Source organism: Pleurodeles waltl, chromosome 1_1, assembly GCF_031143425.1.
Source record: "Pleurodeles waltl isolate 20211129_DDA chromosome 1_1, aPleWal1.hap1.20221129, whole genome shotgun sequence".
In the NCBI taxonomy this organism is placed as follows: domain Eukaryota; kingdom Metazoa; phylum Chordata; class Amphibia; order Caudata; family Salamandridae; genus Pleurodeles; species Pleurodeles waltl.
Window position 1 is genome coordinate 867,450,907 of NC_090436.1, and position 22,667 is coordinate 867,473,573.

The 22,667-nt window shown below is 41.0% G+C and overlaps 1 protein-coding gene across 5 annotated transcripts in view; it reads left to right on the forward strand.

The window, feature by feature from the left end:
* The window catches only part of GKAP1 (G kinase anchoring protein 1), an 814,129-nt gene that overhangs the window by 80,213 nt on the left and 711,249 nt on the right, over nt 1-22,667 (forward strand). For all 5 annotated transcript variants that reach the window (XM_069229880.1, XM_069229873.1, XM_069229909.1 and 2 more), the window contains exon 2: nt 5,721-5,988. In XM_069229880.1, the coding sequence (XP_069085981.1) occupies nt 5,761-5,988 (228 nt within the window). In that variant the 5' untranslated portion in view covers nt 5,721-5,760. The remainder of the gene's footprint in view (nt 1-5,720; nt 5,989-22,667) is intronic.

The following is a 22,667-nucleotide window of genomic DNA, read 5'->3' on the forward strand; positions in this document are numbered from 1 at the left end:
CCTTGGCTCAATTTCATTCCATTTTTTTTTCGGAAATTGGACCTAGAGTTTATGTATCTTAAGCCTGAGCTCATGCCTGTAAACGCCAAGGAAATTGTTAAATCTCAATGTGTAGAGTATACTATGAATCATAGATACCAAGCGGCTGAGAAATTGAAGTCATTTTAATTATATGTACAGATTTCAACTTCAAACTTGATAGAACTCTATTTCATCTGGTTTCCGATCCCCTCTCTTTACTCTTTACTTGTAATTTTTAGATTTAATATGATTCATTTTAGAGTGGCGTTTCCAACAAAATGTATGTGGCAAAAATCGTTTCCGCATGTCTTTGCAACAACCTTTCTTATCAAAGCAGCTGCCACTTTGTTTTATTTTGTTCACTTTATTCAGTTCCTAGGAAAACTTTTATATTGCCAATTTTGCTTAAATTACATACTTTTTCTCATAAGGAGGCACTGATGGGTATTCAAAGACTTCCACCTAAACAAATGTGCAATTCAATTTTAAGCTTTATCAAATCAGCTATTACTATTAGAAACCTATATGACCTGGTAGATGTCACTGTTTGCTAATGTAATTTTAATTCTGATTTTATTATTATGTAGGATTTTATAAGTGTTATTTATTATTTATTGACTCAGAAGGGCTAAGGGATATGTTTGGATTTCTGATAATTAGTTATGTAAAATTTGTAGATTGAAGAATTCTGTCTTTTGAATCAAGTAATAAGGATTGTATTTTATGGTGATAGATATTTTATGTGTGTATGTGCACTTTTATGGCAACTTGCTGAATAAAGATTTTTGACTGACTGACAAGTCATGTGTGCTTGAAATAAAAGGAGTCATCTTGCACTTCAGGTTTCAAGTGTCACCCCCATTTGAATTGTCAGGAGCTAAATGTCCAGGCCGTACTGTGTGTCGGGGACTCTCTCTGTACCGGGTTAGACCTATCCCATGTAGGGTCAGCAATGAGGCTGTAAACTGCCCCTCCCCTCGGAAACCTAGAATGAGGAACGTAATGGAGCCCATGACATTGTGGTGAGGAAGCCCATTTGGTCAGTATTGGGTTTGTATATGCCCTCTATGGACAGGTCCCGGCCAGCCAAGCGGCCTGAGACTATTGCATACTTCCCATCTGGATCGATCAGTTCCGTGGTCCATTGAAATAGGATGCCAGGGCAGATCAAAATGAATACCCCTGTGCGAATACTGAGTAGGAGGTGGCATTTATCTGAGCCTGCCATCTCTACTTAATAGCCGCTCATTCCGTTAAGTTCAGGTAGGTTTCTTGAAGTATTGCCACGTGTAACCACCATCATTTACATTTATTGATACAATCTGCATACTGTGAATCATCTAAGGATATAGGAAATTATAGTCTTTATTAAAAACTGTCAATCCAAAGTCATTTGGTGAATTTGAAATTCGAATGTGTATTTTTTAGAGATAATCTGACATTCATCAATAGAGGCGTCAACACAGATTTATGTTGCTTAAAGAGGTTGTTGTGTGGGGTGGTGAACCAGGCTGAGTTGGGTATTGTGTTGAGGCCTAGCACTCGCAATCCTATCAGATTAGGGGAGGTCCCTCTTATGAATTTACAGTGTTTTCATTTGCTTATAAGAGATGTACTAGAAAATGTCTATTGTATTTAAGCCAATGGCTGAGTGTGTGAGAGGCATTGAATGTTACACAACACGTATGAGCAAGCCCCACTCCCATACATATACAAAGCTAGACCTTCAACTTAAATGTAAGAATTTAAAGGAACTCTTGAAACAGATGTTTGATTATGACATAATTGCACTTACTGAGTTTTCCTGAGTGGCCTTCTGTAGTTCTTCTTGCCAGCAAGCTAAAAACTGGTGAAATCTGCTTGTGTGTAGATTGTTTCTTGCTCAACAAAAATATGGTAATAGATTCCAATCCTCTACCGCGCATTCATGAGGTGTCTGTTTTAGATCTGTAAAATATTTGCTAATAATTTGAGTTCAATGTATTATCAACATAGTCTAGCAAAATAATCTCACAACCTCACCACCTTCGTTGCGCCTTTCAGGGTCTATAAGTATTGAGGATTTCCTTTTGGCTTCACACCAGCAGCAAGTTTTTAAAAAAAATGATGGATTATTTGTTGGGTAACATCAAGGGAGTGCATTATTTTCAGAACAAACTATTAATATTCACTGTCAGTCAAGAAGAACCAATGAAATGTTATTGAAGGTACTGAGCATTTTGAATGAGAGAGGGATGGCCGTGAAGAAATAAAGAAGTGTAGTTTTTCAGTGCAGTCTGTGGACTATGTTGGTCATGCATCACTAGCAAATGTATTAAGTGTAAAATGGATTTGTTTGAGGCTATTAAGAATGTACCTGTTCCGAAGATTAAAGGCACATTACACCCATATTAAGGTATGACTGAATTCTACTTTTCATGTGTGGCTTTGAAAGCATTGTGGAACTTTTAAGGGCCATTCAAATGAAAGGTAAAATATATGAATAGGGTGTTGACCTTTTATTTTTGGTGTCAAGTTTTAAGTCACAGTTGATGCCAGTGGAGTGGACATTGAGGCAGTTTTGTGTCAGTGCCATGGTAACTAGAAAAACACTGCTGCATTGATTTTATAAGCGTGAATACCTATTTATGGGTTAAATCCTTTGGTCTTCTTTTTTGCAGATCTCAAGCCTTTGATTTATTTTTATGAGTGAGAATGTTGTTGTTAAGGCATATTCCAGATTAGTATGCCTAATTTCAATTTCATAATATGTCATTGATGGCAATGGCACCAGAGCAGATTGTTTGTCCAAATGACTCAGCTGTCAGACCTGCCATGGTGAAGAAGGATCTCCAGAGTGCGTTTTGGCAGTTGTGGATGCCCGCCAGGAGTGTGAGGGAACTATAACTAGCGAGTACTGGTTTTACACTTGCATGAGTAACTCTTATGGAAAGAGTCTAAAATCTTGATAAAGAATTTATACGTTTTGCTCAAGTGGCTGCTGAACTCGCTGCAGAAGATAACTTGACACTTCAGGAAGGAGAAAATGATCTGAACTTCACACTCTGGGCATTTGGGTATAACAGCAACACAAAAGAGGATTCATATAATATATATTGGTAGGCCTTAATGAATATACAGGTTAGGAAATTCATTGATGTGATCAATATTTGTATGAATTTAGAACATGGAGAATGTTTAGCATATATTTTCACAGCGTACCTTATACAGCTGCTCCACAGGAAACACTGCAATATATTTTGTGGGCTTTTTAATGTGTTACCAAGAGACATGAAAATAGTTTCCTGTTACTACTTTTTCAAATTACCCATTTGTGTGTGAAACCAACAATGAGGTAGCTTTAAGATTCCCATCAAGTGTTTATCAAAGAGAAGGGACAACATTGTAGTTGGTGTCTGACAAAGGAAGACAGTTTGTTTTAGGGAAACACAACCATACATGATGTATCATCGAAAGTGTTTTTTTATAGTCCTTGCTCAAATGGTTCAGTTAAAGGGTGCAACGCATTTCTTATGTGCGGTATTCAAGCAGCCATTACTCTTGGCCTCAGTGTTAAAATTCAGTTTCACTAGAAAGTGTAGGCATACCACAATACTACTCATAGCACACTGCGGGTATGTCACAGTTTACCATGTTGAGGGGGCAGGATAGCAGAACCTGTCTCACTTCTTCAATCAAAGAGACTTCATTAGATTCTCTAACTAATGATGTGTTACAAGAAGTGATACAAAGACTGCAAGACAAACGAGTGAAGTCCAAACAATATTTCACTCTGATACACGGATGAAAGAGTCATTTCTGTTGGAGATTTTGTGATCACCAAAAAACGTTTTAAAATTCTCAGGGATGAGTTTTTAAAATCAGCGACCGAGTTAGGGTTCAAAGAGTGATTCGTAATTTTTTATTTTTTGGAAAATGGGATTGTTTAGCAGTAGTAGTATTGTTCTGTCAGGGAGGACCATGCTGAGTTCATGTAAACTGTTTGGAATGACGTTTTCCGACTTTGCTTATGGTTCTACTGATTTTGCTTCTGAAAACCACAAACAATCTGTATTTAACAATGATGTAAATGCTAATTTAAGTCATTTCCTTCATTGTACTCACTGGAGATGATGATGCTACATATGAGAGTTCTGTGCAGAAACTTCCTGAGGTGGTGAAACTGTGTAGTGAAATGTCTAAACCTACAAGCAAATTTATAGACTTTGTCATGTACTAGTCAGTTTTTTTAATAAGGATAATGGAGTGTAGTATGCTAAAATGCTTTTTTTATATGCTGACAAAAGTAAGGTTTATTTAATTTTTGTTTGGTTCCTTGTCTTGTGCTGTGTTACTGATTAATAAGTAAGTAATGTTGAACGTTTATTTTCAGCTTTGTTTACTCACTTTCCGTCCTGAATATCATGCATGTGTAACTCCCTTAGATCAGTTTTAGTTGTCCTTGAATTGATGTGCAGGCATATGAGCACTCTTATCGCTCAAAATAAAATTCTTCAAATACCTGCTGGTGCCTTGGAGTGTAGCTACATCATCACTTCTACCACACTGGTGTCAATAACATGCTTAGAAATATCAAAAAATGACCTTTCATTTATAATTGGATTGTCAAATAGATCACTAAAGGAAAGGAAAAAAAAAAAGAACATTAAGAATTATATTTGAATTCATTTTCCTTGTGTTGCCAAACCAGTAGTGTTGGCAGCTAGTTATCACTAAAACTATTAATGAAGATACAACCCCTCTTAGATGGGGAAGGAAGAGCTATGATTGCTAGAGTTATTCAATGACTGTGATTCCTTCATGCATAAGACACCTAAAGATAATTTTGAATCTACATACTGTCAAACTGACTTCCTTAAAGCACTGCATTCTTGCTCCCCCATTAACTTAAGAGAAACGTTAAACCGTTATTGGGGAATAATATAGGTGCCAGCTTACTTCTGAAATTCCCAAATACCTAAAAACACATTTCTGAACCAACTTTTGAAGTTCCAAGGTAATTGGCTCAACTAGGCAAGATATCTAAATCAATTCCAGATTTACTGTTCTTTTTAGGATCTACATTAAAGATTATCATTTATTTTCCTCCCCTACAAGTTATCAGATGCCTTATCTTTATTTCTTTTCTGTAACCTTTTTATGTTACTTGTGAGGTGCTGTTTCCGTTGTAGCTAAACCTCTGCTGTAAAGATGGTAATAGTAAATAAAATGTTTAGGCTCAGGCATATGCATAGAAATTGTAAAAACATGCATGCAGAAGCCATCCATATAAGTAGGATTATAGCAGCAATTACCCTGACTTCCCCGTCAATATAAATAGAAGCAAGACTAACAAGTGTAATAGGTACACTGAGCATATACATTGCTCTCCATATGTAGCCACTGTGACCTTGCTAATGGGACTACCTAGGAAATTGCACAATTTTATATAATTGTCCATCACAGATATTGGGACACCTGAGTGCTTGTTTTAGTTGTTAGTAAAAAGATGATCTGTGTTGGGCGATAACCAAGTAACAAGCATTTTACCACAAAGCACTAGATTATTTAACAAAAGTTCTTGTAGGTACAGAAAATGGCAGAAACATATGTGTGAAATATCTGTGAACCATATGCCTGTGCACATCAATGAGAATTTGAAAAAGGTAAGAACATTAATGATCGTTTAAGAATTTAATGTATTCTTGATTTAATTTCAGGATCTAGGATTTTTTGCTGTCTCTGACATCAACCTATACAATGGCCTCAGCTGTAATTAGCTCAGTCCCCACCACGGCTTCCCGGTTTGCTTTGCTTCAAGTGGACAGTGGCAGTGATTCTGATTCAGAATCCGGCAAGTGTCAGCTTGGCCAGACGACAAGCAAGTCTCGTAATGCAGGACCTAGTGGCACAAAGTCCATCGCTAATGAGAAGAAGAAAGAAAAGAGGAGAAAAAAGAAGGAACAGCAGCAGAGCGAGGCCAGTGAGGTACTTTTGACTTTGCCATGGCCTTTTCACTTTGATTTCAGGGGAGGTGTCGCTATGTTCGAGTTAGAGATTTGGTCTAAAGCCAACGTGTATAGATACGATCCTAATATTTGTATTGATAAACGAACATTCAGTTTTCCCTTAATTCAGAAAGAGCATTCATTACTTGCAGCATTGTTGTAAGCAATTAACCTTTAATGTAAAACGTTCCTTCCTTGTGTTTGAATCTTAATATAAACATGCCATAAGGGCCATTCTAATTTACTCTGAAATGTTTTGTCGATAGAAACATCAACGGTACTTCAGACATTTGTCTTATAAAAAATGAATTGATGTTATCACATGCTGATTTGCAACTCGTACATTCTTTGACTGGGAAAAGCATTCCGACATAACATTACCTCTAAACACAGCCACTGGAAAACGTGATAGTGGGCCTTTGAGTGTTCTGCTTCGGTGTGAATAGCCTGCACTTGCCACATATTCCACTATCTATTGCCGATTTAAGCAAAAATCAATGTAAAAATTACGTTATCAAAAAGAAATGTGGCACGTTCTGCATGGCGGATTCGGACAATTAGGCAAAGGTAAAATGGTCACTGCTGAGTTGTTGATTGCTTTATTCATATATTAAACGGGGACTAATAAAATGCATCCCTTTACTGAGAAAATAATATTGGCCCCAGATGGTAGGCACAGGAATGTGACTGGTGGTTGCAACATGAAAAGTACTTGACCTAATTTAAATGTATTTTAAAAGGGTGGAAATAGTGATCACTTCTTGGACAAAGTTGTAAAGTGACCCCATAGTCCTGATGAAATGCCTCATACCGGACTTTAGTTGTTGATGGCATGAAATATGTAAACATAGTAAATAAAAAGGGTCATAACTGTTCTTAAACGTTACCGTAAGGCAACAAGAATAAACATTTGATTCGACTAATCAATTAACCACGAGCTACCCTATTTCAAACCCATATATAATTGGATAAATTACTTTCCTATTACCTCAATGAATGCCTTTCGAGACCATAAGTATCATTCTTTTTTCAAGATATAATCTCCTTTATTTTATTCCAAGTAAACATAATTTGCATTCTATGTTCCAAAAATATAAACAATTTTTATATATCCATGTAGAGGAAAGAGAAAAACTCAATGGACGCTGTCTATAGGCGATAACACCCACCCCACCACTAAAATAAAGACATGCTGATCCCATCACCATAAAAACATAATTCAAACCAAGTCATTACATACCATACACACAAACCCATTAAAATGAATTATACAAACAGACCCAAAGTCAATGGCCTAGTCATGTTATGCTCTTTTATATTCCCTCTGAGATCTCAATATAATTATTATGCTTAACTATAGGGATCAGATGGCCCCAACAATCAGTTGATAGTCCACTGCGTTCTAATCATGTACAGATAAAATATTTCCCAGGTGATCAATTTTGATAACTGAAAGAATCTTGAGTAAACCTTTGATTCAGTCAACCATTGTTGGTTTTATTGTCTTTGGGGCTTTTTCATAGCACCACGTACTTGTGGTTTCACAAAATGTGATTTTAGAAGAGAAATAGGTGTGATGTTTAAATAACGCTTTTCCTCGCCTAAGACCTCTACATTGTGTGTGATTCCTCCCCCCTCCCCCAACCTACTGCTAACACTGAGCAAAAAGAGCAGTCCTTATGCTGAAGCATGTAATTTTGTGTATGTGAGGGCTCAGCAGTTAGTTTTCCTGGTCCTGTTTCCAAGAAAAGGAAGATGCTTATTGATGCCAGGGTACATCCCAGTGTTGTCGGTTGCCACTTCTGTTTGGTTAATATTTGCTTTTATTTCGGTAATGTTTGTGGATTATAGAGAAGGGAAACGGAGCATCAAGCTACCCCCTCTCCCACTTTACGCAATATTTTACAACCTGGGCTTCCAACCTTTATGGTAGTGTTAACGCGCCCCTTTATGACTAATTATTACACATTGGGACTCGTTTTAGGCCACTGAATCTTTTGACCCTGATTGAAGACACCTTAGGACGAGATAACTAATCAAAATGTCAATACGTCAATGTCATCACTATTTATCACAACAATGCATTTTACCTTAGTTAATGACATTTAATTAAGCTCAAGACACCACCATGACCTTTCAGTCATAAATAACCACATCAGTTTAGTATGAGTTTTGTGATGTTTATCCCCTATTGATTACAATTCTACTAATAAGTTTATTAGTCTCAAAACCAAGAAACACATTAACATAGCCACAATATGGCAACTCTGATAAGATTTAATCAAAGCAAGAATCACGAACAACAAAACATAGCAAGGCGTAAATATAGGCTAACCTTAGCAGAGTGTCATTAGTACATTATTCAACAAAGCATTGATTCAGTCATTTGTCTATTTGCGTCAGTTTCGTGAACCTCTCTCAACTAACCTCTAATTAGCATTGGCATGTTGGGCTTCATGCAAAACAATTTAGTAACACCAATTTGGAAAACATCTAACTATGGTCTCTGTCAAAAGGAAAAGCAGTTGGTACCTAGAAAGGAAAAGCAAACAGACAATCAGAATTTCATTGTCATATAGTTACCCTTCAAGTTTGAGTCAGCACTCAGGTTCGGTCTTCGTCTTCAGGACATCAGTTGATTCTCCATCAGTCAGGAACTCGGCTCAGGTAAAGGGGGCACTTCCCTCATAAGGAGGAAAAGTGTAAATGGGCAATCTAAGGACAAGGATGGTTCTAATCTAAAATTTATCAAGTCACTAAGCAAAGTGACAAAGTCTCTGGATCATAGCAAATCGCATTAGCATCTCTCCCTCTCCTAGTCTCCTACTTCCAGTTCTGATTTACTTCCTGGTGTCAAGGGTTTTTTATCCTCTTTTCGTTGTACATTCCCCTAAAATTCGAATGGACAAAGGGTTGCACCCACTATCTTTAACCAATTAACTTTACATTAGGTCATTGAATTTGTCACCCCATAACAGTTCTCATGCATTTTATTGGTCCTTATGATTGATGTCTTCAGGGGTAGAATGTCCGGTATGATTTCATTCTTTTGTAATTCTTTGCGCATCTTCGGTCAGTGGCTCCATTGTCCGTACCGGTTTAGGCGACCTTGTACCTAACATTAATCTACACTGTTGCATTTAGCTAACATATTTCTACAAGCAAGACGAGCTACATGAGAACAGATCTACTATAGTTACATTCAGCTTCTAGCTTGGAGAACAAACAAGAGTTCATGTCCTTTAGCAAGTCAGCACACTGCATGTTTAGAGAAAAACACATTTAATATGAGAGTCAGGCAGCTGGGCCTCGACTTATGCTAACTAAGGCCTAAAGATTTATTAGCAAAACTTTAATAACATAATAATTAGTGTAAAATCATCTTTAATTGTAGTAATTCATCAACATTAGTCATTTTTATTAGTTCCCGTATAAATTGGTGGCCACTCCCCGTGGGCACATTTCAAGTGCACGTTTTAGCAAAACATATTAATACAGTTTCTATGCAGCATTATTGTACATTAGTTTATAAACATTTCATGTTAATATAGATTATATAAGCTACGCTCATTCGCTGACCCGGAACTCGCAGAGACATCGGGTCACCATGGGCAGCCAGCAGGGTCGTTCAGGTAACTTTGCAAATAACCCTGTACTTGAAAGGAGAGACACATAATAGAGGGCCGAAGACTGAGCATGAAATCTCGGCCTGTCTTTAAAGTCTGCAAATGCACTGCCTTCCACAATGAGGGTTACAAGAATTCCGCGAACGTTAATAACGGTCATAACAACTCGGCGTTCTGATTACTGGTTACAAAAGTATTGTTTAGTAATGTATCGGAGAACTGTGCACGTGTGATGCTCGAGTCTCGCTTGTTGTGATCTCGTCATAGAACAGTCTTCAGCTCTGCTGTTTCAGTGGGGACACCATTGACGCTGATTTTGTCTCCTGCAGATTTGAGAGTCCTCGCTTGTCGCCCGACTCTTACATTTTGATTTCTCATCCTTTGTCTAATATGTTGCTTGTTTGTCATTTGCTCCTGAAGTCCAAGGGGGACAGGGTAGACAATTTGCTCAAACAACTTAAGCTCTAGAGTAGTGTGCTACTCACCGAAAAGCGCTTCGACGCCTCGTCAGGGGTAGTAAGCGCTATATAAATACGATTACAATACAATATGCTCTCTCAGTAGTAAGAGCTACTTACACCCAATGAAAATCACCCTCCGCTACTAATATTATTAGTCTTGTAATAGTGACCAATTCAGACAAGATTACATTAGTGAGTGCCATTTGTAAGATAATGAGCAGTAGTCACGTCAGTTCATTAGGCATAGTTGCCAGCAGTAATGTAGAAAAGGCTTTTAGTGTGAAATACCTCCACGTGGGTAATACTTCACAGCCCCAGGTGCAGTATGCTTGACTGCCAGGTTGTAACAATAGTAATAAGTCTCCCCAACATTGCATGAATTATTGCACAAACTTCAGCTTTAAATATATTTTGTGAATTCAACCATTTTTGTTTTTGCCAAACGTCAGCTTCTGAATTTTTTAAAAGACACGCATTTACTTCTCTAATACACACATTTTAGTTTTGGTATCAGTATATCACTTCAACCTAGCAACAGCTTCTTAGGCTTGGCTGCACAGAGGAGAGTATCTCACAAGCCAATCGTTGGTGAAGCCAGTTTTAGAACAAGTCTTCAGTGTTGGTTTTACTCTTCGTCCCCATTGTGGACCTACATAAGCACCTCATTCCTTGACTTCCACTCTTGGAAAACAGTACTTTATGTGCGATATCAATAATATGTCTCACTTGGAGTCACTGTCAAATTCTATAAGTCAGACCTTAGAAAAATAGAAATAAAATGCATTGGATTGTTCTGTAGCATGTGTGCCCGCTTGAAATAACTGCTTTTTGAAAAGGGTCTATTTTATTACATAGGCTTGGACAAGCCCCTCACAACAAAGTACTGATCATCATTACCTCCCTTTTGAATTACACTTAAAATTGATCATGATATTTTCATGATGTTGGCAAGTCATTCACATGCCTAACATTTGAGGAAGCCAATACTGCCGACCCCAATTTTCACCTGATCATTCCCAGTTTAATTATGAGGTCATGAAACTTTTCAACTTAGTGTTGTAATTCACCCTTTTGTTTTTAGATGTCTTAGGGAGAAAAGAATAAACTGTTTCTGCAGTCCACCTTAAATAATTTTAATCTTTAGGGGGCCTTTTCACAGCATCACATGCTTGTGGCTGCACACCAAAAACTATGTGGGAATTGGAGTGCCTGTGAGGTTCAAATGCGCTTCCCTGGACGACGATCTCTCCTGTTTGTGGGAGACCAGCCCTCAAGTACTGCTAATAACAGCGGGGCAAGGAGCAGGTCCGATAATGTAGCATGCCACTGTGTGTAGGTGAGGGCCCACTCTTCTAGACACGTTTCATACTAGATTGCAAGTGCAGAAAGGTGCTAAGATGCAGACTAGTGTTGTCTGTCAAACCTTGTCCTTTGTAGTCGCTTTTTCCTTTTTGTCAGTGATAGTTCTACAACTTAACGTGAAGATCCAGAATAAGTCAGGCCCATCTTTGTTTACATGCAGTCTAAACAAACTGGTTTATATTCAGATGTGTCCAAAAATGTGGGATTTACCTAACCTGTTTTATGTGTGAGTTGGAATGTATACTGTTAAAATGGTGTGCTTCTGTGCAAGGCAAAATAACGTGTTGATGAATAACGTAAATAGAATCTAATGAACATACATACTTTTCTTTCTTAATGAACATTTGCATTTTGCAGAGTAATGGAATTCTTTTTGTATCACTGTATATTTAAAGAAATAGCAACATAAGACTTCCAAAGAAATTACTGCATAAATTGCATTTATTGGCTGCATAATTTAGTTAACCATGCTAAATAATCTGGTCCTCCACTTCTGCATAGATCCAGTATCTTTACATGTAATATGAACATTTAACATGCTAACCTAGCTGATCAGTACCCCGCCACTCCACCTCCCTGCAGCCCCCATGTTTAACCACCCTGTCCTTCCTAGGGCATGGAGTGGCTGTAAATCTACAGCTATTTCCAATTATCAGTTAATGAGTCAGTGTCGTACGGTTCCTGTTATGGTAAGAAGACTGCATGTTTGAGTGTTCCAGCACCACTGCGTGTAGGTGACGGAGTCAGTCCCACACAGTCTGGAAGTTATCTGCCTGATTCCTGGCTAGCCTGCAGTGCCTCACCCAAACCTAGAAAGTAAAGGTGATTTGTTACAACCTAAACTTGACACTGACTCCTCAGGGAAGTCTTGGTGAACAGATCATACTCCTTTTACTCAGTCACAGACTTGCACATGCCGAGGCAGAATAAGAGATGCAAAAAAGTTTCAATGTATTTATTGAAGCTATTGCATTGAGAAAAAAACAAAAAACGAATGGCTGCGAGCCACATGAAACATAAAACAGTGGTAGTCATTACGATTAGGGTAAAGATGATAAACCCCTCGATCTTTGTATGATCCTAGAACATAAATGATTCCTAAAACACCCTATAGCTAAGATCTGAGACGATAGTGGTGGTAGCCATTTTGCCTATACCGGTCTAAGAGAAGGACCCAACACCATACCCGAAAAGCCTGGCAAAGGTCTGCCTGTTGTTTGCATGGCAATCCTCTCAGTTGGCTGTAGAGTGAGCGCCAGGATTAGCGAAGCTGTCAGTAGAATGGTGTACCCCAACTGGAATGCCCTCTGCCCCCCTTGGGCCTATGCAGTGTTTATATAACAAATCATGCAGTGTTCTAAGAGCAGGCCTGACGTGATAATATGTCTGGAAAAATAGGGACTATCTCCTGAGCTCCTGGAGTGACAATACAAGTTGGAATATCATGTATCAAACATGACAGCCTTGAGCAGGGCACTAAGTTGTTAGCGCTGCACATTTTATCAGCCCTTTCGTCGCATTTCACTGTCTTCTCAGAAAGGATCAGCTGATTAAAATATAAGAAGAAGCTGAAAGCTGGCTATGCTAAAAAAAAAAAATATGCAAGAAGAAAATTGTGTCTATGTATTAAAGGTACAGGCTACGTGCCTAGGCTAAAATAAGGGAGTCCAACCCAGGGACTGAGCACCCACAACACCCTGCCCTTGCCAGTACAGGAGTGTAGGGTCCAGGACCTAAAATGAATAAAATCATAAAACTGCTAACCTAAAAAGAAAAAATATATATACACACTTGAAGAGATAAAAAGTCCCTGTTGACAAGCAGACGTTAAAGCAAGTCAATTTGAAGATAAATATGCCAATTAAAAACTATCAGAACCCGGCTTGAGTTCATCAGACCCATCAGTGGAGATGGAATCTAGAATAAATCCTTCTTTTGACAGACAACAAAATCACCAGAGCCTCATTCAGAAGGTGTAAGGAGCACACATGATCCCTTGTCTCAGCCGTAGTCATGGCCGAGGAGGCAGCATTCCGTGCCAGATGCTGGGGCACCAGGACCCACTAGACCCACAAAAGGCAGCTAATAGAAGGCGTCCTGTAGCAACCGCAGTCTCATAGGACAGTTCCAGCAGTGAACCATCATCGAGAACATCAGATTAATTGCCACAAACGATACAAGTCACATAGCAAGACACATTTCCATTGCGCATACAAAGGGCACCATAAGCAACGGTAGACCAGTTGCACACAGCAGAGACCTGGTTGAAATGACAATGACCAATTCGTGTCAAGTTCCTCCAGTAGTGATGTTCCGAAGTACTGCGTCATGCATGCATGACACAGTTGGACTATGGAAATGTTTTAGCAGTTGCTCCTGTGTGCGTATACTCTGTCACCCTTGTTCTGCATCCAGAAGTGATGTCATGGAGCCTTAATATAGACATGAACTCTAAATGCAGTCCTCCGTTCCTTTTTGTTTTCTGGGCCCTTCCACACGTATCTGATGCTACGCTCCCAAACTTTTGTCAGTTCTTCACTGACCTTCAAAATGTTTTAATGACGTGTCAGGTTCCAGGTGAATCTACACTGATGCCTCCCCTTGGAAGTGGACTTAGGCTGATGAAGACTTGTCTTTAATGTATCTTTAGCACTCTCAATGAACTAAACCAAATTCCTTCCACTGCATAGTGGTGAGTTGAGGTGAGGATGTCTTGTTGACCCATCTATTAGAACATAGGTACTCGCAGACGTTTTCCCAAGGGCCACAAAGTTTGGTTTGTGATGTGCCCAAGGGCCACATTGATGACAGCGGGGTGGCGGTCAGGTGAGTGGCTTGGTGTGTGCCGGGGGAACAGGGAGGAAGATTGCCAGTAGGGGAAGCGAAGTATATACAACTAAAGGCTGAACTGAACGCTATGAACCCCAACCAGAAAATCCTAGATTAATCCCAGCTTCACCACTTTACCAAATTGTGTGATCCTAGTCAATTGTTTTATTTCACTTTTCCTCCTTTTTCTTCATTATTATCACACATAAGAGGGCCTGCCTCAAAATACATGACTTCAGGACATTGGCTGTACAAAACTTTCTGTTGTGTTTCATTTAACAAACTATAATGTTGTTCATGTACAATAGGAACCCAGGCCACCCAAAGAGTGCACATAACAAATGATTTGCCTCTATTTATTCACTGTTGGCACTGTTGTGAAGGTAGGTGGACAAATTAATATTTCTAAATTCATATTTGAAAGGTGAAAAGCTTCCACAATACACTTTTTTAGAATTTTGAAGAGATGTGTTTAAAAATGAAGGCGTTTCTAAAGTGAAGCAGTTCAGGACTCCCTAGTTACTCCCTTTTTTTTTTTTTTAACACCAAAAACCCTTTAAGTGCGTGCTTGACTTTTTATTTAAAATCTTTTTATTGTTAGTGTCTAGCAAACGGCATTCAAACGCTCCTGTTGACCAGGGGCCAGCATGCTTCCCCCAGCCGTACTTTGAGTATAACTGCAGTAGACAGTGTGGGCATATCTGCATTTCATAAGTGGGATAAACATCATTGGACATATTCTCCTTCTCTTTATAGCACTTCCAGAAATACTAAGGAGCTTAATGATTGTCACGTAAGGCACTCCACCAAAATTTGGTGGCTGTCCTGTCCACAGATTCTTTATATTGGATACTACACAGCCTCCAGCTGAAGTGCCAAAAACAAAGGAGAGACCTCCACCTCCTCATTTTTCTCCCTCTCAGTCCCCTCCTCACTCTCCACACTTGCATATCTCTCCTCCTACCAGTCCTACACCAATGCAGTCACCATTACGTTCATTTTGCTCGCAGCAAGAGAATGTGGACCCATGGGATCTTTGACTCAGACCCCATTCCCGACAGTGACCCTGATTGCTATCCCTCCAAGCCTTCATCACCAGAGGATAGTACAGGCTACAATAAAGTGATAGCTAGCACGGCAGCATACCATAGTGTCACCATGCACACTGAACCATTGGAGGACGATTTTTTGTTTAATACACACTCCTCCACGCATGCAACATACCAGTCGCTCCCTATGTTCCCCGGCATGCTAAAGCATGCTGATCAAATATTTAGTGAGCCTGTAAAAGCAAGAATAATTACTCGTAGAGTAGAAAAGAAATACAAGCCACCTCATTCTGATCCTATCTATATTACTCAGCAACTCACTCCAGACTCAGTAGTGGTAAGCGCTGTCAGGAAGAGGGCAAACTCACAGTCGTCAGGTGATGCACCCCCACCAGACAGAGAGTAGGAAGTTTGATGCTGCAGGGAAGAGGGTGGCATCTCATGCAGCCAACCAATGGAGAATAGCCAACTCACAGGCATTGTTGGCTAGATATGACAGGGCCCATTGGGACGAGAAGAAAGATATAATTCAGCATCTCCCCAAGGAACAGCAAAAATGAGCACACCAGGTAGTGGAGGAAGGGCAAGCCATCACCAACAATCAGATTAGGTCTGCCCGAGACTCAGCAGATACAGCGGCCAGAAGCATTAACACTGCTGTAACAATCAGGAGGCATGCCTTGCTCAGGTCCTCAGGATTCAAACCCGAAATCCAACAGGCAGTGTTGAATATTGCATTCAACAAAAAACTGCTTTTCGGCCCAGAGGTCGATACTGCAATAGAAAAAATGCGCAAGGATTCATACACCGCAAAAGCCATGGGTGCACTATACACCACACAATACAGGGGATCCTTTCACAAACCCCAGTTTAGAGGTGGATTTAGGGCTCAAACTGCGTAGGCATCCACATCACAGCCAAAGACGGCCTATCAACCTCAATACCAAAGAGGTGGTTTTATGAGCACATATAGAGGCCAGTGCCACAGAGGCAGAGGGAAATATGAAACACCTAAACAAGCCTCACACCAAAGTAAACAGTGACTTGTTCATTCCCTTCCAATCCACACCTCCCCTGTGGGAGGAAGACTGCAAAAGTTCCACACCAATTGGCTAAACATTACCACAGACAACTGGGTATTATCAATTATCCGCAATGGCTATTGCCTAGAATTGATACAGACTCCGCCAAACATTCCACCAAAACCACACAAACTATCCACAGAGCATATCACTCTGTTACAGGAAGAAGTCAAATCTCTATTACTCAAACAAGCAATAGAACCCGTGCCACAAAATCCAATATAAGGCCAATATTAGATCTCAGGACCCTCAATCTTTACATCCTGTCAGAACACTTTCACATGGTAACTCTCCAGGATGTTATCCCACTACTTCAAAAACTCGATTTCATGACAACATTAGACCTCAAAGATGCGTATTTTCATATACCTATCCATCCGGCGCACACAAAATATCTCAGGCTTGTCATTCAAGGAAAGCACTTTCAGTTCAAGGTGTTACCCTTTGGAATGACAGCAGCTCCTAGGGTATTCACAAAGTGCCTAGCGGTAGTAGCAGCCTACCTAAGAAGACAACATATACGTGTCTTTCCATATCTAGACGATTGGCTGACAAAATCAAACGGTCATACGCAGTGTCAAAACCATGCGCTTACGTAAAACAAACCCTGCACACGCTAGGGTTCTCAATAAATTACCAAAAGTCGCAACTACAGCCTGCGCAAATACAACAGTATTTAGGGGCAATACTAAATACTCAAAAAGCGCTTGCAAGTCCAAATACGCAGAAAATGCAAGCATTCCAAAATATAATAGCACAGATACAGACAGGTCAACAGTACACTGTCAAATTTGTCATGAAAATGTTAGGAATGATGGCATCATGTATTGCAATTGTTCCACATGCAAGACTAAACATGCGGCCCTTGCAACAGTGCCTTGCACAACAATGGTCACAAGCACAGGGTCAACTTCAAGATCTAGTGTTGATAGACCGCGAAACACATATGTCCCTTCAGTGGTGGAATTCCACAAATCTAAACAAAGGACGGCCATTTCAAGACCCTATGCCTCAGACCATAATTACAACAGATGCATCAATGATTGGCTGGGGAGCTCACCACAACAATCACAACATCCAAGGACAATGGGATGCCCAACACAAACAGCTACACATTCATCACTTTGAGTGGTTAGCTGTCTTCCTAGCACTCAAAGCTTTTCAGCCTCTTCTCATTCACAAGAATGTCCTGATCAAAACAGACAACATGACCACCATGTGTTACCTAAATAAACAGGGAGGGACACATTCGTCCCACCTCTCCCTCCTAACTCAAACAAAAAATTTGGAACACAACCTTAGACATTGTAAGTGCAGGGTAGCCATAAGAGTATATGGTCTGGGAGTCTTTCAAACCCGAACTCCACAGCACCATAATGGCTACACTGAAAACTGGGAAGTTTGGTATCAAACGTTCGATGGCATATGTTGCTGCAGATACACATGTTTGGCACAGTCCGCTGCCTGGTGTTGGGCTCGGAGTATTACAAGTTGTTTTTCTTCGAAGAAGTCTTTTTGGTCACGGGACCGAAGGACTCCTCCCTCCTCGGCTCCATTGCGCATGGGCGTCGACTCCATCTTAGATTGTTTTTTTCCGCTGTCGGGTTCGGACGTATTCCTTTTCGCTCCGTGTTTCGGTTCGGAAAGTTAGTCAGAATCTCGGAAGAAAGCGTCGGTATTGTTCCGTTCGGTATCGGGATAGTTAAGTACATCGACACCGATCATCGGAAGACTTTGGGGTAGTTTCGATCCCCCATCGGGGCCTGGTCGGCCCGACCGCGTGCGACATCGAAGCCGATGGAACTGACCCGTTTCGTTTCTGCCCAAAATGTCACAGTAAGTATCCTTATACAGATCAGCACTTGGTCTGTAACTTGTGCTTGTCCCCCGAGCACAAGGAGGATACCTGTGAAGCCTGTCGAGCCTTCCGGTCCAGAAAAACACTCCGGGACCGAAGAGCCAGGCGTCAACAAATGGCGTCCACGTCGACAAAACAACGTTTCGACGAGGAAGAGGAAACATTCTCGGTTCCGGAATCAGAATCCGGAGACTCCGACGTCGAACAACAGCAACAAACTGTGAGTAAGACGTCAAAGTAAATCCATCGACAAACCGAAAGCCCAGGGGACGCCACTGCCAACAGGCCATGGCTCGACCCATAAAACAGGCGACCCGTCGAAGGCGCCGAAAAAGGGCACGCCCATAGCGAAGACACCCGACTCCGGTCGAGGGACCGCCATGGAGCAACCTCGGAGCCGAGACAGCGGCTCCGAGAGACAAAAACAAGATACCGGCACCGAAAAACATCGGCACCGAGAATCCATGCCGAAAGGAACAAAAATTCTGTCGGTGCCGAAACCGAAAAAAGATTCTCTCTCGGCGCCGAAAAATACCACACCTTCATCCTACTCAGAGAAACAAGGAATAAGTGGCCAAATGCACAGATTTGGACAAGAGCTCCAAAGTGTAGAATCGGACTACACACAAAAGAGACTGTACATCCAGCACGACACAGGGAAGATATCAACCCTTCCCCCAATCATGAGGAAAAGAAGGATCGGACTTCCAAAGGATGACGCACAACCACAAGACAAAGTGGTTAAAAAAGTCACGCCTCCGCCCTCTCCACCACAGGCATCGCCGGCACAAACACCGCCACAAATGCACTCACCAGCGCAAACTACCATAAGTCATGACGATCAGGATCAAGACGCTTGGGACCTGTATGACACCCCAGTGCCGGACAATGATCCCGAGTCATACCCCACAAAGCCGTCACCGCCAGAGGACAGTACCTCATACTCGCAACTGGTGGCTAGGGCAGCAGAATTCCACAATGTCCAACTGCATTCCGATCCTATAGAGGATGATTTTTTATTTAACACCCTCTCGGCTACACACAGCCAATATCAATGTCTCCCAATGCTACCAGGGATGTTACGGCACGCAAAACAAATTTTTGAAGAGCCCGTAAAATCAAGAGCCTTCACCCCAAGGGTGGATAAGAAATACAAACCACCACCCACAGACCCAGTGTTTATTACTTCGCAGTTACCACCTGACTCCGTGGTAGTAGGGGCAGCTCGCAAGAGAGCAAATTCACATACATCTGGCGACGCCCCACCTCCGGACAAAGAAAGCCGAAAATTTGATGCGGCAGGGAAAAGAGTAGCATCACAGGCAGCCAACCAGTGGCGCATCGCAAATTCACAAGCGCTGCTGGCCAGATATGACCGCGCACACTGGGACGAGATGCAACTTCTCGTAGACCATCTTCCCCAGGAATACCAAAAAAGGGCGCAGCAAATAGTGGAAGAGGGACAAACGATCTCAAACAATCAAATCCGCTCTTCACTAGATGCAGCCGATACTGCAGCAAGAACAGTCAACACTGCTGTCACCATAAGGAGACACGCTTGGCTACGCACTTCAGGCTTCAAACCTGAAATCCAGCAGGCTGTCCTTAATATGCCCTTCAACGAGAAACAACTTTTTGGCTCTGAAGTGGATACAGCCATTGAAAAACTTAAAAAGGACACAGACACGGCCAAGGCCATGGGCGCACTCTACTCCCCGCAGAGCAGAGGCTCTTTCAGAAAAACTCCATTTAGAGGGGGGTTTCGTGGCCAACCCACAGACACCACCAGCCAACAAACAAGAACCACCCCATATCAGGGTTCCTTCCAAAGGGTAGGTTTCAGGGGATATCGGGGGGGTCAATTCCCAAGGAGTAGGGGAAGATTCCAGACTCCAAAAACACCTCCACCTAAACAGTGACTTTCAAGTCACGCAACCCCTTCACTCAACACCAGTGGGGGGAAGACTAAGCCAATTCTACCAATCTTGGCAACAGATTACAACAGACAATTGGGTATTAGCAATAATCCAACATGGCTATTGCATAGAATTCCACAACTTCCCACCAAACATCCCCCCCAAAACACGCAAAATGTCACCACAACATTTAGAACTTTTAGGACTAGAAGTTCAAGCACTACTGCAAAAGGATGCAATAGAGTTAGTACCAGTACAACAAAAAAACACAGGAGTTTACTCCCTGTACTTTCTAATTCCAAAAAAAGACAAAACATTAAGACCAATATTAGATCTCAGGACACTAAATACCTACATCATATCGGACCATTTTCACATGGTCACACTACAAGACATCATTCCACTGCTCAAACAGCAAGATTACATGACCACATTAGACCTAAAGGATGCGTACTTTCATATACCAATACACCCTTCTCACAGAAAGTACCTACGGTTCGTATTCAAAGGAATACATTACCAATTCAAGGTGTTGCCATTCGGAATAACAACTGCACCAAGAGTGTTCACAAAATGTCTAGCAGTAGTAGCAGCACACATCAGGAGACAACAGATACATGTGTTCCCTTACCTAGACGATTGGCTAATCAAGACCAACACAGTAAAAAAATGCGCAAACGACACCACATTTGTCATACAAACCCTTCACAAACTGGGGTTTTCCATCAACTATACAAAATCACACCTAGAACCGTGTCGAACACAACAATATCTAGGAGCAACCATCAACACATCAAAAGGAATTGCCACTCCAAGTCCACAAAGAGTGCAGGCATTCCACAAGGTAATAAGTGCTATGTTTCCAAACCAAAAGATACAAGCAAAATTTGTGCTAAAACTTCTAGGCATGATGTCATCATGCATAGCCATTGTCCCAAACGCAAGACTACACATGCGACCCTTACAACAGTGTCTAGCATCACAATGGTCACAGGCACAGGGTCAACTTCAAAATCTGGTGTTGGTAGACCGCCAAACATACCTCTCGCTTCTATGGTGGAACAGCAAAAATTTAAACAAAGGGCGGACATTTCAGGACCCAGTGCCTCAATACGTTATAACAACAGATGCTTCCATGACAGGGTGGGGAGCACACCTCAATCACCACAGCATTCAAGGACAATGGGATATACACGAAACAAAATTTCATATCAATTACCTAGAACTGTTAGCAGTATTTCTAGCGTTAAAAGCCTTCCAACCCATAATAACACACAAATACATTCTTGTCAAAACAGACAACATGACAACAATGTATTATTTAAACAAACAAGGAGGAACACACTCAACACAATTGTGCCTCCTAACACAAAAAATTTGGCAGTGGGCGATTCACAACAACATTCGCCTAATAGCACAATTTATTCCAGGAATACAAAACCAACTAGCAGACAACCTTTCGCGAGACCACCAACAAGTCCACGAATGGGAAATTCACCCCCAAGTTCTGAACAAGTACTTTCAAATTTGGGGAACACCCCAGATAGATTTGTTCGCAACAAAAGAAAACTCAAAATGCCAGAACTTCGCATCCAGGTACCCACACCGCGAATCACAAGGCAATGCTCTATGGATGAGTTGGTCAGGGATATTTGCGTACGCTTTTCCCCCTCTCCCTCTCCTTCCATATCTAGTAAACAAGTTGAGTCAAAACCAACTCAAACTCATACTGATAGCACCCACATGGGCAAGACAACCTTGGTATACAACTCTACTAGACCTTTCACTAGTACCGCATGTCAAACTACCCAACAGGCCAGATCTGTTAACACAACACAAACAACAGATCAGGCATCCAAACCCAGCATCATTGAATCTGGCAATTTGGCTCCTGAAATCCTAGAATTCGGACACTTAGACCTCACACAAGAATGCATGGAGGTCATAAAACAAGCTAGAAAACCTTCCACTAGACACTGCTATGCATCTAAGTGGAAAAGATTTGTTTACTACTGCCATGCCAATCAAATACAACCATTACATGCCTCTACTAAAGACATAGTAGGATACTTACTACATTTGCAAAAAGCAAATCTCGCTTTTTCATCTATAAAAATACACCTCGCAGCAATATCTGCTTACCTACAAACTACTCATTCATCGTCTCTATTTAGAATACCAGTTATTAAAGCATTCATGGAAGGGCTAAAAAGAATTATACCACCAAGAACACCACCAGTTCCTTCATGGAACCTTAACATCGTCTTAACAAGACTCATGGGTCCACCTTTCGAACCCATGCATTCCTGTGAAATGCAATATCTAACCTGGAAGGTCGCATTTCTCATTGCAATCACATCCCTCAGAAGAGTAAGTGAAATACAGGCATTTACCATACAAGAACCATTTATTCAAATACACAACAATAAAATAGTTCTAAGAACAAATCCAAAATTTCTGCCAAAAGTAATCTCAC